Below are 18,529 nucleotides of genomic sequence, written 5' to 3' on the forward strand. Positions count from 1 at the left end.
TAATGTTACATTCTTCAAGGACAGTTTGCTAGCTTGCTAGCTAGCAGCCAGTCACTGCACTGCAACTGCACTTGCTAACTGACATGGTAGCCGAACGTGCTTGCTGTTTTTGCGACCATGCCCCCAGAGCGAATATTCATGAGCGAATTTTGCGTGGTGTTTCACCCAGTGGAAACCTACAGTAACCATTTGTGTACCACACACGGAGCAGAATTTTTTTTTCTTCAATCAGAAATATTTGTAGGGACATGTCCATACCTAATTCTACGCCTATGGTCTGTACAATGGAGCAACGTGGTGTTGTCTTTTCCCCATTCAATGGATACCCTGCTGGATAACTGTTGCATCCTGGGAAGCCCCGTCTCTGCCAGAGAGCCGCGTGAGACGACAGAAAACAGCGCGGTGTTCTATTCAGTCAATGGGTCAAGCTAACACTCTGGCGACTTCCCTATGTAGATGTACAGTGCATAAATGCCAAAATCGCGGTTAAAATAAATAAATAAATAAATAATAACCGAGTTCATTTTCATACGATAAAGTCAGTATATCGAATATCGCGACAGGCCTAGGTTCACGTTTATAATTACAACAGACCTGTATCTAACGGTCATGTGGACACATTTGTCTTCCAAAGTGGCACACATGCACAGTTTGATAAATCTTTGCACAAGTCATCTGCAGCACCAACAATAAATCATATTTTTGAGATGACTCATGGTATTAAAACTGACTAAATGGACACACTAGCAGCTAACGTGTATATCACATTTTGCTCTGGAACACAGCAGACAGTTCGTCAGCTGTACATGATCAGGTTCAGGGGGGGCACAAACAAACAAACGAACAAAAACAAAACCCCAGACAGCTAGTTTTTTCAGTTTTCACAGTTATTGTAGCCCTCATCCATTGTTGTTTTGCTGCACTGCCAGTGCTAGCTGATGAACACAGCACTGAGAGCATGTTGAGCATATACCCCCCCCCCCAAAAAAAGTCACATGAATTCCAACTTGACTGTTCTCATTTCACGTCACATGCCCACAAATCAGATACAGTGGTGCTTGAAAGTTTTTGAACCCTTTAGAAATTTTCTATATTTCTGCATAAATATGACCTAAAACATCATCAGATTTTTACACAAGTCCTAAAAGTAGATAAAGAGAACCCAGTTAAACAAATGAGACAAAAATATTATACTTGCTCATTTATTTCATCTCATCTCATTATCTCTAGCGGCTTTATCCTGTTCTACAGGGTCGCAGGCAAGCTAGAGCCTATCCCAGCTGACTACGGGCGAAAGGCGGGGTACACCCTGGACAAGTCACCAGGTCATCACAGGGCTGACACACAGACAACCATTCACACTCGCATTCACACCTACGGTCAATTAATGCCGCTTTTCCACTACCAACGCGGCTGAGTTGGGCTGAGTCGAGCTGAGTGGGGCTGTTGGAGTTGCATTTCGACTACAACCGTGCTGAACCGTGCTGGCTGGAAGTGGGTGGACACATTGGATGGAGTTAGCAAAAGTGGGTGGACGTCACGTGATGTCGTTAGGCGGCGCAAACAGTGACATCAGTGACCTTTTAAGCGGTAGTCTCACGACCCGGATAGTAAACAATAAACATGGAGGACATGGAGTCGTTAGTGTTGCTGGTCTTGGTGCTGTGGCTTGTTGTCACCGACAACGCCAACAGATACTGGCAAGAGCGTATAGATGAGGCGAGGCGCATAAGGCTTCAGAAATTCTCGTAATTCGTAATTCTTCCGGGTTTACGGTGTTTACAGATCCCAGCGTGCTCGCGGGGCGTGTGTGGGCATGTGAGGACACTCCTCCTCACCAATCAGTGCACAGGGGAGTGTCTCCTCACGCCCCTAGCCCCACTCGGCTCGGTTTGGCTCACTTCAGCCTCACTCCAAAACCGTGCGAGTTTTGGGTGCTGACTAGGGCTGAAGCGAGCTGAGTCGTGCTGCTCTGAGGCAGTCGAAACGCGAGCCGTGTCGGGCTGAAGTGAGCTGAAAAAGGGTAGTGGAAAAGGGCCATTAGAGTCACCAGTTAACCTAACCTGCATGTCTTTGGACTGTGGGGGAAACTGGAGCACCCGGAGGAAACCCACACAGACACAGGGAGAACATGCAAACTCCACACAGAAAGGCCCTCGCCGGCCACGGGGCTCGAACCCGGACCTTCTTGCTGTGAGGCGACAGCGCTAACCACTACACCACCGTGCCGCCCGATCATTTATTTATTGAGGAAAATGATCCAATATTACATATCTGTGAGTGGCAAAAGTATGTGAACCTCTAGGATTGGCAGTTAATTTGAAGGTGAAATTAGAGTCAGGTGTTTTCAATCAATGGGATGACAATCAGGTGTGAGTGGGCACCCTGTTTTACTTAAAGAACAGGGATCTATCAAAGTCTGATCTTCACAACACATGTTTGTGGAAGTGTATCATGGCACGAGCAAAGGAGATTTCTGAGGATCTCAGAAAAAGCGTTGTTGATGCTCATCAGGCTGGAAAAGGTTACAAAACCATCTCTAAAGAGTTTGGACTCCACCAATCCACAGTCAGACAGATTGTGTACAAATGGAGGAAATTCAAGAGCATTGTTACCCTCCCCAGGAGTGGTCGACCAATAAAGATCACTCCAAGAGCTAGGCATGGAATTGTCGGCGAGGTCACAAAGGACCCCAGGGTAACTTCTAAGCAACTGAAGGCCTCTCTTACCTTGGCTAATATTAATGTTCATGAGTCCACCATCAGGAGAACACTGAACAACAATGGTGTGCATGGCAGGGTTGCAAGGAGAAAGCCACTGCTCTCCAAAAAGAACATTGCTGCTCGTCTGCAGTTTGCTAAAGATCATGTGGACAAGCCAGAAGGCTATTGGAAAAATGTTTTGTGGACGGATGAGACCAAAATAGAACTTTTTGGTTTAAATGAGAAGCGTTATGTTTGGAGAAAAGAAAACACTGCATTCCAGCATAAGATCCTTATCCCATTCCAGAGTTTGCATGTTCTCCCTGTCTCTGCGTGGGTTTCCTCCAGGTGCTCCGGTTTCCCCCACAGTCCAAAGACATGCGGTTAGGTTAATATGGGACGGCCTTGGGCTGAGGTGCCCTTGAGCAAGGCACCTAACTCCCAACTGCTCCCCGGGCGCTGTTAGTGTGGCTGCCCACTGCTCTGAGTATGTGTGTGTGCTCGTGTGTTTTCACTGCTTCAGATGGGTTAAATGCAGAGAGGAAATTTCACAAGTGCGTGATGAATAAAGTCATGCTTTCTTTCTTTCATCTGTGAAACGTGGTGGTGGTAGTATCATGGTTTGGGCCTGTTTTGCTGCATCTGGGCCAGGACGGCTTGCCATCAAGGACGGAACAATGAATTCTGAATTATACCAGCGAATTCTAAAGGAAAATGTCAGGACATCTGTCCATGAACTGAATCTCAAGAGAAGGTGGGTCATGCAGCAAGACAACGACCCGAAGCACACAAGTCGTTCTACCAAATAATGGTTAAAGAAGAATAAAGTTAATGTTTTGGAATGGCCAAGTCAAAGTCCTGACCTTAATCCAATCGAAATGTTGTGGAAGGACCTGAAGCGAGCAGTTCATGTGAGGAAACCCACCAACATCCCAGAGTTGAAGCTGTTCTGTACGGGGGAATGGGCTTAAGTTTTTCCAAGCCGGTGTGCAGGACTGATCAACAGTTACCGGAAATGTTTAGTTGCAGTTATTGCTGCACAAGGGGGTCACACCAGATACTGAAAGCAAAGGTTCACATACTTTTGCCACTCACAGATATGTAATATTGGATCATTTTCCTCAATAAATAAATGACCAAGTATAATATTTTTGTCTCATTTGTTTAACTGGGTTCTCTTTATCTACTTTTAGGACTTGTGTGAAAATCTGATGATGTTTTAAGTCATATTTATGCAGAAATATAGAAAATTCTAAAAGGTTCACAAATTTTCAAGCACCACCGCATGTATCCGATTTAGGACCCCATATGAAAAAAAGTCAAAGTCCTGCCCGCACCATCCATGGCGCATTTGGCAGCGCCAATCTCGGTTTTGTAGCCCTCGGCCTCTCGCCTATATTACATAGCTAGGGTTACAGTGGGGGGGCTAGTCCTCTGGTAACCGCGAGAGTTTGACTCCCCACTCACATGTGTATTGCAGCATGCTTTGCCAGTAGGCACCGTTTTTATGATGGTCTTTGGTATGACCCAACTGTGAGTAGAACTCGCGATCTCCTGATCAAGAGGCAGACACGCTAACCACTAGGCCACTTGCTACATATGAAAGTGACTCAAAATCTATATCACATTAAGGAGAAAAAAAAATTCAGATTTGAAAATCACTTCAGCTTGGTAATGTGAATGTAGCCAAAATTTAGGATGCAGAATTATTGCATGAATTATGTACTAACCCTAGCTGAGCGCTCCATGGTGTAGGCCAGTCCAGAGTGCACTATGTCCTTCTCAGATGCTCCCTGTCAAAATCAGACAATAGTGAAGGAAAAGTTTAAACTTTTAAAGCCTAAAAAACAGGGAAAAAAATGATCACAGGCTTCTTTTATGAAGATATATGTAGACTCATTCTCAATGTGGATGCAGGATTATTTTTTTTTTAGACATTTCTACAAAATACATCATTGGATATTCGCATATTTATTTTGACCATTTTTTCCCCCCTTAACATTTTCATACCCAATTTCAAAATCACTTTCAAACTCATTCACATTTTTGTTAATTTGCATCATTAATAACCATTCAGTCAATCTGGCATGACTTAAAGTCTGTGATCAGGAATAATGTAACCATGCATTATAATAGCTATGCAAAGGTCATACACATTTTTCTAGTGTTAGAGGTTCCATAAATCATGATTTGCATGTGAAAGTGATTTGAAGGCCATGGAATTTAAGATCACATCACCACATTTCAAATCGCATATCTCTTCCAGGAAGTGTCAAGTTTCAAAAATATTGGAAATATTTTAAACAAGATCAACTGTGAGCTATTGCTCACCTACGTAATCCCCCCGCTCTCGCTTATAACAGAATGCAAACAATCGAAGGAATGTTATTAATGTTGACCTCAACAAATAATTAACCCTGAAACAAGTAAGTAAAGAGCAGTGTTCTCCCCAGGTATTTCAAATATCATCCTGGTAAACTGTCATTTTGAAATAGCGTCAAAATCCACCCTATATGTTTCGTAAATACATTCAGTCGGTAAACAGGAAGTCGATGTGCAACAGACCTGAAAACGGTATACACGGTATAGAACCCCAAGCTGAAGCTCAGTACCAAATATCAAGCAGTTGTGATTTGTAGTTGCTGAGAAAAGTGTTACGAAAATTTTGTAAATCCATGCTATAGGTTCCATAAACGTGGGCCCGACCTCCTGTGGGTTCACCACCCACAGAGGTAGCAGTAGGGGACTGGTGCAATGTGGATTGGGTGGCAGTCGAAGGCAGGGGCCTCGACGACCTGATCCCCGGACACAGCGGCTGGCTGTTGGGACATGGAATGTCACTTCGCTGGGGGGGAAAGAGCCTGAGCTTGTGCGGGAGGTTGAGAGGTACCGGCTAGAGATAGTCGGGCTCACCTCCACGCACAGCTTGGGCTCTGGAACCCAGCTCCTCGAGAGGGGCTGGACTCTCCACTTCTCTGGAGTCGCCCGTGGTGAGCGGCGGCGGGCTGGTGTGGGCTTGCTTATAGCTCCCCAGCTCAGCCGCCATGTGTTGGAGTTTACCCCAGTGAACGAGAGGGTCGCCTCGCTGCGCCTTCGGATTGGGGAGAGGGCTCTTGCTGTTGTTTGTGCCTATGGCCCAAATAGCAGTATAGAGTATCCGGCCTTCTTGGAGTCCCTGGGAGAGGTACTGAGGAGTGCTCAGACTGGGGACTCCATTGTGTTACTGGGGGACTTCAATGCTCACGTGGGAGATGACAGTGACACCTGGAGGGGCGTGGTTGGGAGGAACGGCCTCCCCGATCTGAACCCGAGTGGTGTTTTGTTATTGGACTTCTGTGCTAGTCACGGTTTGTCCATAACGAACACCATGTTCGAGCATAGGGGTGTCCATAAGTGCACGTGGCACCAGGACACCTTAGGTCGGAGGTCAATGATAGACTTTGTAGTCGTTTCATCTGATCTCCGGCCCTATGTCTTGGACACTCGGGTGAAGAGAGGGGCTGAGCTGTCAACTGATCACCACCTGGTGGTGAGTTGGATCCGCTGGCGGAGGAGGAAGCTGGACAGACCTGGCAGGCCCAAACGTATGGTGAGGGTCTGCTGGGAACGTCTGGCCGAGCACTCTGTCGGGGAGGTCTTTAACTCCCACCTCCGGGAGAGCTTTTCCCAGCTTCCGAGGGAGGCGGGGGACATTGAGTCTGAGTGGACCATGTTCTCTACCTCCATTGTGGATGCAGCTGTTCGGAGCTGTGGCCGCAAGGTCTCCGGTGCCTGTCGTGGCGGCAATCCCCGAACCCGGTGGTGGACACCAGAAGTAAGGGATGCCGTCAAGCTGAAGAAGGAGTCCTATCGGGCCATGTTAACCTCCAGGACTCCCGAGGCAGCTGACGGGTATCGGCAGGCCAGGCGTGCTGCAGCTCGGGCAGTTGCGGAAGCAAAAACTCGGAACTGGGAGGAGTTCGGGGAGGCCATGGAGAAGGACTATCGGTCGGCCTCGAAGAAATTCTGGCAAACCGTCCGGCGCCTCAGGAGGGGGAAGCAGTACTCTGCCAACACTGTTTACAGTGCGGGTGGGGAGCTGTTGACCTCGACTGGGGACATTGTCGGGCGGTGGAAGGAATACTTTGAGGATCTCCTCAATCCCACCGTCATGTCTTCCACTGAGGAGACTGAGGCTGATGACTCAGAGGTGGACTCGTCCATTACCCAAGCCGAAGTCACTGAGGTGGTTTGCAAGCTCCTCGGTGGCAAGGCACCGGGGGTGGATGAGATCCGCCCTGAGTATCTCAAGTCTCTGGATGTTGTGGGGCTGTCTTGGTTGACACGCCTCTGCAACATCGCGTGGCGGTCAGGGACAGTGCCTCTGGAGTGGCAGACTGGGGTGGTGGTCCCTCTTTTTAAGAAAGGGGACCGGAGAGTGTGCCCCAATTATAGGGGAATCACACTTCTCAGCCTCCCAGGGAAGGTTTACTCCAGGGTACTGGAGAGGAGAATTCGACCAATAGTCGAACCTCGGATCCAGGAGGAACAATGCGGTTTTCGTCCTGGTCGCGGAACACTGGACCAGCTCTATACCCTTCATAGGGTGCTCGAGGGTTCATGGGAGTTTGCCCAACCAGTCCACATGTGCTTTGTGGATCTGGAGAAGGCATTCGACCGTGTCCCCCGTAGTATTCTGTGGGGGGTGCTTCGGGAGTATGGGGTTCGGGGCTCTTTGCTAAGGGCTGTCCGGTCCCTGTACGAACGGAGCAGGAGTCTGGTTCGCATTGCCGGCAGTAAGTCAGACCTGTTCCCAGTGCATGTTGGACTCCGGCAGGGCTGCCCTTTGTCACCGGTTCTGTTCATAATTTTTATGGACAGAATTTCTAGGCGCAGCCAGGGGCCAGAAGGAATCCTGTTTGGGAACCACAGGATTTCATCTCTGCTTTTTGCGGATGATGTTGTCCTGTTGGCTTCTTCAAACCAGGACCTTCAGCATGCACTGGGGCGGTTTGCAGTCGAGTGTGAAGCGGCTGGGATGAGAATCAGCACCTCCAAGTCCGAGGCCATGGTTCTCGACCGGAAAAGGGTGGCTTGCCCTCTCCAGGTTGGTGGAGAAGTTCTGCCTCAAGTGGAGGAGTTTAAGTATCTCGGGATCTTGTTCACGAGTGAGGGAAGGATGGAGCGTGAGATCGACAGGCGGATCGGTGCAGCCTCCGCAGTGATGCGGTCGCTTTACCGGTCCGTTGTGGTGAAGAAGGAGCTGAGCCAAAAGGCGAAGCTCTCAATTTACCGGTCGATCTACGTTCCGACTCTCACCTATGGTCATGAGCTTTGGGTAATGACCGAAAGGACAAGATCGCGGATACAAGCGGCCGAAATGAGTTTCCTTCGCAGGGTGGCTGGGCGCTCCCTTAGAGATAGGGTGAGAAGCACAGTCACTCGGGAGGAGCTCGGAGTAGAGCCGCTGCTGCTCCACATCGAGAGGAATCAGCTGAGGTGGCTCGGGCATCTTTTTCGGATGCCTCCTGGACGCCTCCCTGGGGAGGTGTTCCAGGCATGTCCCCCCGGGAGGAGGCCCCGGGGAAGACCCAGGACACGCTGGAGGGACTATGTCTCTCGGCTGGCCTGGGAACGCCTCGGTGTTCTTCCCGAGGAGCTGGCCGAGGTGTCTGGGGAAAGGGAAGTTTGGGCTTCCCTGCTTAGACTGCTGCCTCCGCGACCCGGTCCCGGATAAAGCGGAAGACGACGAGACGAGACGAGACGAGACGAGACGAGACGAGGTTCCATAAATACATTCCGTCAGTAAACAGGAAGTCCATGTGCGACAGACCTGAAAACGGTATAGAACCCCAAGCCGAAGTTTGGTACAAAGTGGCTATGATTTGTGGTTGCTGAGAAAAAGGGTGTTTTGTATGGACAGAGATACGGACGGACAGAGATAAACCAGTATACCCCTCCTCCTTCGGAGTGGGGGTATAATAATAAAAATAAAAAAAAATGAAGACAACAAAACAAAAAATGACAAGCCTGTTTGGTTTACAGCCCTTAAGCTTCTTCACCTCAGGTTCACACTCTGTGCAGGTTAGCATTTTCCTGCTCCGATTCAACATCTGTCCCTACGGTGTACTGACCACACTTTAATCTGTTGTGTTTTTTGCACTCACAGCAATCCTGGCCTGAAATTCAGAAGTTGGGACCACAGGGATGGCACCACCATGCTTTCCAAACTTCCTCTCCAGACTCTCCTGCACAGACACTGCAGGGGAACAAGTTAATCAAATGTTAGCTCTTCTTTTAAAACATTGCAGCAGTCCATTCACCAACTAAAACCTGGGGGGGAAGACTATTAGATTAATAAATATAACTTTTTGATTGGTCACTTTTAAACCCATTCATACAAATCAGGCTTATATTAATGCACTTGTTCAATATTCATTTCAGTAACTAATCACTGAAATGGTGAAACTTTCCGTACGGAAATGTGTGTTTAAATATTTATGGAAGGGGTCTCCAGTTGTGACCATCAGTAGGTTTTCCATCAAAGTCTTCAGGACTGAACCCTTTACAATCCCTCTGGAACATGAGGTTTTGCAAGCAATGCTTTTTTTTTTTGGTCTTCTTAACTTTAATGGAACGTGTGTTCACGACTGTTTATAGCTTCCATAATGCAAGTGATACCAGGACCTTGTTGGCAAATGTGGCAAGAGGAATAAAACAGTGTACTGTTATAGGAAAATAATTCAACCTTCGGAACTCAGATTCGTGTCAGGCCACTTTACACTATTACACTGTTGTTTATTTTCCGATACCAACATGCCCAGGTGTGTTTTTTATTCCTTACACAAAACACCAGTAACAATTCGATTCAAAAATGTCTCTTTTATGCACACTAACGAAAGTGACAGTGATCAAGAACAGCTGTTGCAAAAAGCTCCTCAACACCCCACACACACACACACACAATTTTGCAAAGACAGCTCAAAAGCTAAACTGCAAAGACTGAACTATTAAAACCCCACAGCTTGTTTCCAGCACCATCAGTAAGAGCACTTTGAGTTCTCTGGAGCAGGTCAATGACTGTACTGGGGGACACTCCATATTTTTTTTGTAGCACAGAAATGCATATCTGCTTACTCTTCCTGGAAGAGCTCTGGCATGTGACCATGGGTGTGTGTGTGTGTGTGTGTGTGTGTGTGTGTGTATATATATTAGGGCTGTAACGATACACCCAACTCACGATTCGAATCGCGATTTTTGACCCACGATTCGATACGCCCACGATTTTTTTTTTTAATGTTTTTTTAAAGTAGTAAATTTGACTTATTAACATTTACTTACTTACATTAACTATTTAATAACAAATAATTCAGACCACTGCAGAGAATGAGTAATATGTATGCAAAAATGAACAAATGTATATCCAAAGATTGTTTTATTTCTCAAAATAATACTGTTGAGCCGGAAGCTCTGTTTTTTCGGTTCTGAAAAAGTCATTTTTCCAAATCGTGTAAATCCGTTAAGATTTTTTTTGGGGGGTGGGGGGTGGGGGGGGTGGCTCTCTCACTGTCTCACTCTCATAGGGCCAATGATTTTCTGTGATCGCGGAAAACAGATGGAAATTACGGAATTTTTATGGTGAAACATTGCTCGCGTGTCAAAATGTAACTGCCGCAGAAGGCTTCCGCCCAACCAGACATGCCTTCAGTGTTGCCAGATATTGCTAACGTTTTCCACCCCAAAATATGTTCAAAACCAGCCAAAAAGCACCTAAACCTGCCCAATCTGGCAACACTGCATGCCTTTCCGGTCAAGTGATTGTGATTGGCTTGTGGCACACCTAGCCAGCCAATGAGCTGCTTGTTTACAGATTCGCTCCCCACGTCGCAACCAGAATGGCGACCGCTTAAAAGAAATGAATGCTCTGCCAGTGGCGAGTGTGGACGTTGCGTGACTCGCAGAAGATTGTCGCAGGTCGGCGAAAAAACGACTTACTAATAGATATAAAAAAATAAAAGTAATTTAAGTAAGTTTAAAATGTAATTTAAATAAAAAGTAAAGTATTCATAAATTGAAGTTTGGAAGCGCCTTTGTTTTTGGGCTGAGGAGAAGTTTGAAAGGGTGTCCCGCGATTCTGCCTTCTTGTATCGCGATACGGATCGTGGCTCTGCGCATCACGATTTCGATACGCATATTGTTACAGCCCTAATATATATATATATATATATATATATATATATATATATATATATATATAAAAACACAAACACACACCTGCACTGCAGGCCTGTGCACACACCATATGGTAACTTGATTAAAAGATACACAATAAATATTCAGGCATATCACACGATAAATTGTGATACAAATTTATGACAAGTCAAATCGATGAAGAAAAAAAAAAGAATTGTGATTGTCATCAGGTGGCGTAATCTTACTTGTTCCTAGCTGTAATTACATTGTTTGGACTGCAGAGGGTACAATAATGCTGCAAACACACACACCCCTAAAATGGGAAAGAGCTGTCATGTGACTGACTGCACAAATAGCTTTATCAAGGAATCTGAGCTCTCTTTACAAACTGCTGAAAGTTACAAAAGGGAGGCTATTATGGGCGGCACAGTGGTGCACTGGTTGGCACGGTCGCCTCACAGCAAGAAGGTTCTGGGTTTGAACCCAGCAACCGGAGAGGGCCTTTCTGTGTGGAGTTTGCATCTTCTCCCCGTGTCTGTGTGGGTTTCCTCCGGGTGCTCCGGTTTCCCCCACAGTCCAAAGACATGCGGTTAGGTTAATATGGGACGGCCTTGGGCTGAGGTGCCCTTGAGCAAGGCACCTAACTCCCAACTGCTCCCCGGGCGCGGTTAGCGTGGCTGCCCACTGCTCCGAGTATGTGTGTGTGCTCATTGCTCACGTGTGTGTGTGTGTTCACTGCTTCAGATGGGTTAAATGCAGAGAGGAAATTTCACAAGTGTGTGATGAATAAAGTTGTGCTTTCTTTCTTTTTTATATTTTACTCCAACCTTTACAAACATGGGCAAATAACGATTGTTGGTTATTAAGAAAATGAAAACAAAAGGGTTTTTTTTTGAAACATTACAGACATTTAGCAGATGCTCTTATCCAGAGCGACATACAGCATACCCAGAGCAGCCTGGGGAGCAGTTGGGGTGTTAGGTGCCTTGCTCAAGGGCACTTAGTCATTTCTGCTGGTCCAGGGAATCGAACTAGTGACCTTTCGGCTCCAAAGCTGCTTCTCTAACCTTTAGGCCATGGCTTCCCCAAAAGGGACATTTAAGTTGGGATACAAAGTGGATATTCAAGTTGATAAAGAGTATGAAAATAAATGTTACTTTTTTTGGTAATAATATTTTTTTCCAAAAACATCATAAGAAAATCGAATCATGTGCAATACGAGTAGTATAATATGCTGTTAGAGGGTGTCACAATAATTAGAAGAGGAGCATTTTGCTTGAATAGCAGCATTACAAACACAAAACAACCTGAGTGATGTGGGGCACCATACACAGTGTATCTACCGCCTTCTAAAGAACAGGACCTGTGGCTGAAAGTGCTAAATTTAAAGCCGCCACCCAAACGTCCATAGTCGGCTCTTAGCATTTTGTGGAAGGGAAACCAAAACCAGAACATATTTACCCAGAGAAATGGCTAGTTTATGGATCTCCAGTGAAGCGGACATGTCGGGTGTTTATGATGCAAGACTGATGTGTCAACTTAATACTTAAGGGCAAGCTACTTAGCTAGCTAAATGTTAAATTACTTTTTAGAATGTTTGGTTAGTTAGCATAAATTACGATCAGTGTCCACAGCAGTAGTCCACTTGACTTTATTCATTACGGACATTTTATAGTGAACTGCTCTATCGATTAAGAAACAGAAATATTAAAATAGTGTTGGTAATGTGTGAGAAAGCCCGTCTGTCACTGAATTGTGCACATCATTGTAACGTCACCCCTCACAATCACACGAGAGAACGCAGGTCTAGCTTCTAGCTTGTGCGTAGCATGATGGAGCAGAAATGTATGAGGCAATACTAGCAAACTTCACATGCAGCTGACAGACCATACCAAATAAACTCGCGGGATCATACGAGAGAAAGGCTGTCTGTGTATATTAATATAATGTTGCCTCGTACAGTCAAGTAGCCTTAACAAAAGCAGAAGAAACAAACTCTTGAAAGTGGGAGTAGTGAAATAAAGTGAATAAGTAACGTATTACACAGCACTGCACTTACTGAGGAGATGGTAGTTGGAGTCTCGCTCATATTTGAAGGTCAGTCTGCCGTAACTGACATGATTCAAGTTCTTCAGCCACTCAAAGTAGGAGACGGTCACACCACCGGCATTCAGGTACAGGTCCTATTTGAGACAATGGTGCAGGACGTTACTTTCCTGCCAAATTCTGTGAGCAGAATAGTTTAATTCATGAAAAAGATTCCACCTACTCTGGCACGGATTTCTTTTACTCATACAAATCTAGCCTGCTCACGTACAAATTTTTGTTCTTCTTATGTTTGGAAGATGTACACACTCATTCCTGAGAGTGTATGGACTCACCCTGCTCATTCTTAAACCTGCTCTCAGATTGGTAGTTTTAGTTCACGGAACAAAGTGCTTAAACAGTGAGAGTTTGTTCAAAGAATGAGCAGGATGATTTGCGCAGCATGATTTTAAAGACAGTTTTTTTTTTGTGTGTGTGTGTAAGGCAAATCCGTATTCAAGCAAGCCAAATTTTTATGAAAGCAAAGCAAATTTAACCGAGAGCAACTGGAATCATTTGTGTTGACTAAGCTACTGTACTCTCGACCTCGGAAGGAAAGCAACGACCTGACTGTAAACCAGTCAGCAAGATGGATGCCCAACCCTGCTGAATGAATGAATAAAGTTAATCAAACACGATAAGTCGATCAGCAGAGCTGGTGGAATCGTGCATATACAGTGGGGCAAAAAAGTATTTAGTCAGCCACCAATTGTGCAAGTTCTCCCACTTAAAAAGATGAGAGAGGCCTGTAATTTTCATCATAGGTACACCTCAACTATGAGAGACAAAATGAGAAAAAAAAAATCCAGAAAATCACGTTGTCTGATTTTTAAAGAATTTATTTGCAAATTATGGTGGAAAATAAGTATTTGATCAATAACAAAAGTTCATCTCAATACTTTGTTATATACCCTTTGTTGGCAATGACAGAGGTCAAATGTTTTCTGTAAGTCTTCACAAGGTTTTCACACACTGTTGCTGGTATTTTGGCCCATTCCTCCATGCAGATCTCCTCTAGAGCAGTGATGTTTTGGGGCTGTCGCTGGGCAACACGGACTTTCAACTCCCTCCAAAGATTTTCTATGGGGTTGAGATCTGGAGACTGGCTAGGCCACTCCAGGACCTTGAAATGCTTCTTACGAAGCCACTCCTTCATTGCCCGGGCGGTGTGTTTGGGATCATTGTCATGCTGAAAGACCCAGCCACGTTTCATGTTCAATGCCCTTGCTGATGGAAGGAGGTTTTCATTCAAAATCTCACAATACATGGCCCCATTCATTCTTTCCTTTACACGGATCAGTCGTCCTGGTCCCTTTGCAGAAAAACAGCCCCAAAGCATGATGTTTCCACCCCTATGCTTCACAGTAGCTATGGTGTTCTTTGGATGCAACTCAGCATTCTTTCTCCTCCAAACATGACAAGTTGAGTTTTTACCAAAAAGTTCTATTTTGGTTTCATCTGACCATATGACATTCTCCCAATCCTCTTCTGGATCATCCAAATGCTCTCTAGCAAACTTCAGACGGGCCTGGACATGTACTGGCTTAAGCAGGGGGACACGTCTGGCACTGCAGGATTTGAGTCCCTGGTGGCGTAGTGTGTTACTGATGGTAGCCTTTGTTACTTTGGTCCCAGCTCTCTGCAGGTCATTCACTAGGTCGCCCCGTGTGGTTCTGGGATTTTTGCTCACCGTTCTTGTGATCATTTTGACCCCACAGGATGAGATCTTGCGTGGAGCCCCAGATCGAGGGAGATTATCAGTGGTCTTGTATGTCTTCCATTTTCTAATAATTGCTCCCACAGTTGATTTCTTCACACCAAGCTGCTTACCTATTGCAGATTCAGTCTTCCCAGCCTGGTGCAGGTCTACAATTTTGTTTCTGGTGTCCTTTGACAGCTCTTTGGTCTTGGCCATAGTGGAGTTTGGAGTGTGACTGTTTGAGGTTGTGGACAGGTGTCTTTTATATTGATAATGAGTTCAAACAGGTGCCATAAATACAGGTAACGAGTGGAGGACAGAGGAGCCTCTTAAAGAAGAAGTTACAGGTCTGTGAGAGCCAGAAATCTTGCTTGTTTGTAGGTGACCAAATACTTATTTTACCGAGGAATTTACCAATTAATTCATTAAAAATCCTACAATGTGATTTCCTGGATTCTTTCCCCCCATTCTGTCTCTCATAGTTGAAGTGTACCTATGATGAAAATTACAGGCCTCTCTCATCTTTTTAAGTGGGAGAACTTGCACAATTGGTGGCTGACTAAATACTTTTTTGCCCCACTGTAGACCCCTTTGCAGTAAACGTCATTCATACGCAAGAGGAAACTGCGAGCGCAGCCTGGACCCAAAAAAGACTCAGCGACGGTAGAGACGAGAAAAAATATTTGGAAGAAATGCCTAGTTGTTGTGTTGTCGGGTGTCAGAATCGTAGCAGTGATGGGGTTAAAATGTACAGAATTCCAGCAGGATCTCACCCATTCAAAAAAAAAAAAAACGCAGACGTCTATGGCTACAAGCCATCAAACGTGTAGACTGGGATGAAAGCACCATCAAAAATGCGTGGGTTTGCAGCGCCCACTTCATCACAGGTAAGATCAGGCTATTTATTAAATCTTTTTTCTTTCTAGTCTTCATTTATTGATGTAGCAAAATACTTTGGTAACATTTGTCTGATTAGCTGGGTCATAGTTACACAATGTAATGAATATTGTTAGCATGTTAACTTAGCTTTGCATGCAGTTTTGTTTGTAGGAGAGGTCTCGCTTGACTCAAGCAGTCCAGATTTTGTGCCATCATTATTTGTGTATGCCGAAAATCACAAATTTAAAGCAAGGATGGAAAGGTAAAATTGTGTGCCAACTTACGTTGACTGCTCTACCCTAGCTCCCGCCCCGTTCAGTTTCATTTCTGGTCTCTGCCTCTCGCTTTTTACGCAGCTCTGATTTCTCTTAGCTGCACTCTTTACACTATCATTCCTTTCATGCCATTACCTCCTGCAAATTGCTGTTTAGTGTTGGTATTTGCTGTTGTAGCTAAAGCCACATTGCCATCACGTCACTGGCATAATTTGATTAAAACAAAATGAATATGAATGTCCCATTGTTAATCAAGTTGTAGTCTCGCTGTAACCAGAATGTTGATGGCAGGCTACTTTTGTAAATAGGTTTGTTTTTTTTGAGTTTGACATTTTTTGTAAATAGTATGACTGCCTTCAGGTATCAGAGGAAAATGAGGAGGGAACTTACTAACATCGTCCGTCCACTCTTTAATTAAATGCGGATCCGGTAGGCGATGTCCACTTGTTAGAGTTAACTTATTTATGTAGCATTCTCGATCTTGTAACGACAATTGTTTGGCATAATCTGACAGCTCATAATGCCGGTCTATGGGCAGCGCCATTGTTTCTGAGTCCAGACTGCGCGCGCATCCTGGCAACGGTCGGTTTGTTTACAAACATGCGAAGGGGTCTATAGAGATACAAATAATTACAAATACAAAAAACTAAAAATATCTTTAAAAAAAAAACCCTTAAAATCTGTCGATTATCTGTTAACGTCACAGTAAATTAATTAATAGTATGCATGACTATGTGTTAAGTTGCAGCTACAATAGGATCAAAGTTTATTCTGCTAATGTCAAATTTAGCTCGTAAATGCTTAAATTTGTTTAAGTTATTGGCCATTGATTCCTTGCTAAATAGACTGTTCCATGCTATTGCTGGGTTTCAGGTCACGTGACTTTTCTTAGCGGTTTTACTGGAAGTGAAATAGTTGGTGGTTTAAAGTCTGTCATAGTGCAGACAACTAGCGATAACTTATCATGAGTATGCTCGTAATCTAGAAGCCACTGCTGGTTTTAGATATATTCAGAAGATTGCTGTGTGCAATGGAATCGACCCCTACAGTCTGGGAAAGAAGGATTTGTCATACGATCTCGAAAACTACCCTTCAGTCGAGTTCCCCGACATCTCAAACTATCTGGTGTTGCAGATGTCCTTCTACACCGCAAAACAGATGAAAGCGTGGAAGAGTATGGAGGCTTACAACTTTTTTGTATGTGGCTGGGTAAAGGACCTCGGGATCAAGTCGCTGCCAAATGAATCCTGTATTGTTTTTGCCCGGGTAAGTATTTTTTTTTTTTTAAGCTTTTCGTTCGCGTCTTTACAACGAAGCACCACAAGTTGAAGTGTAAACAAACAGTTGGCTTGATTCTCACTTGTGTTGCCTCTTATCTCTCAGGTAAATCATTCACAAAGATCATCAGAAACCCCTTTAAAGACCTGGATCTTAGTTAAACACGACGGAGAAGACACGGCACATTGTAACCGTATGGCTGGGGAAGAATTTTGTCGCGACCTTCATGCATATGGACTTTGTGAGGAGGAAACAAAGAACAGCTGGGGACTTTAGCACTTCGTGACTAAAAAAAGTACCGTAAAATAACGACACATAGCAAGAAAAGTACTTAGAAAACACTAAGGCTGTAGCTGAGAGGGAGATACAAACCTTTCACCAAGTGATCACTGCAAACTCAAACATGCTTCGACTCGGCTCCCTTCGATTTCAGTGAGAGGTTCAAAAGCCACCTTTCTCGACATCTTTTTGTGAAATCCCGTGTTTGTTCACCCTTTATTAGTTCACGGGGAACCCTGAAGAAACTTATCAGTTTCACGGTTTGATCAATTCAAACAACCTAAAACAAACGCAAGCGTGAGGCATTTTTCATGCAAGCAACGCACCTTTCTTCGTACAAACGCTTTGTCGACTGAGCTTTGGGAGACCACCTGCTAAAATTTTGAACAACTAATGAGGCGGATGTGACGTCGCATGAAACCCAGCAATTGCTCCTATGGAGTTCCTAGTATAGTTTGCTTCTGGACTTGGAAGAATTAGCAGTGCACTTCGTATAATCTCTCCCAATACACGTAATCCAGATGTTCATGATGAGCAGCAATGTACAGCACAACACAATCAAAAGGAAAAACAGACTTACAGGAATCACCATAATATTCCTTTCAAGGAATATCTTCTCAGCTTCAGCGGTGGTGGGGCCGTTGGCTCCTTCAGCAATAATCTAGAACCACAAAATCAGCTGCCACTTTATTTATCCATGTTACACTATTCATACAGTTAATTTGCTCAAAAACACTGGAGCCTTCCAATTAATTCCAAACACTTCAATGATACGTATTAGCAAAAATGGGGATATAAAAATATTTATCCTGGTCACCACACAACACTAAACTAACAGCACAGCTGCAGTGCTTTGAACCCTGACCTTAGCCTTGATCTTGCTGGCATTTTTCTTGGTAAATTGCTTTTCACTAGCAGCAGGAATCAAAATGTCACATTCAGCCTCCAAGATGTTGCCTTCGTAGGGCGTGGCGTTGGGAAAGCCGACAACTGTGCCATTTGCCTAAAGACAGACAGGAAAACGTTCATATCAGAAAGAAGATACAATAACACTCACGTTGCTGAAGGTATACAGGACATCTGTACATTAGAGGACTGGATGCACCTTGAGATGCATCAGCATGCTGTCTGGCAGTAAACCAAAAAAAGGAAAACTGCAA

General features: G+C 44.8%; 1 protein-coding gene across 1 annotated transcript in view; it reads right to left on the bottom strand.

Moving 5' to 3' along the window:
- The window catches only part of glud1a (glutamate dehydrogenase 1a), a 55,655-nt gene that overhangs the window by 3,610 nt on the left and 33,516 nt on the right, over positions 1-18,529 (bottom strand). Inside the window, exons 8-12 of the mRNA XM_060926297.1 lie at positions 18,235-18,372; positions 17,950-18,030; positions 12,934-13,057; positions 8,849-8,940; positions 4,433-4,495 (exon numbers count right to left, since the gene is read on the bottom strand). Of these exons, the coding sequence (XP_060782280.1) occupies positions 4,433-4,495; positions 8,849-8,940; positions 12,934-13,057; positions 17,950-18,030; positions 18,235-18,372 (498 nt within the window). The remainder of the gene's footprint in view (positions 1-4,432; positions 4,496-8,848; positions 8,941-12,933; positions 13,058-17,949; positions 18,031-18,234; positions 18,373-18,529) is intronic.

The sequence above is a fragment of the Neoarius graeffei genome, chromosome 7 (assembly GCF_027579695.1).
Source record: "Neoarius graeffei isolate fNeoGra1 chromosome 7, fNeoGra1.pri, whole genome shotgun sequence".
NCBI lineage: Eukaryota > Metazoa > Chordata > Actinopteri > Siluriformes > Ariidae > Neoarius > Neoarius graeffei.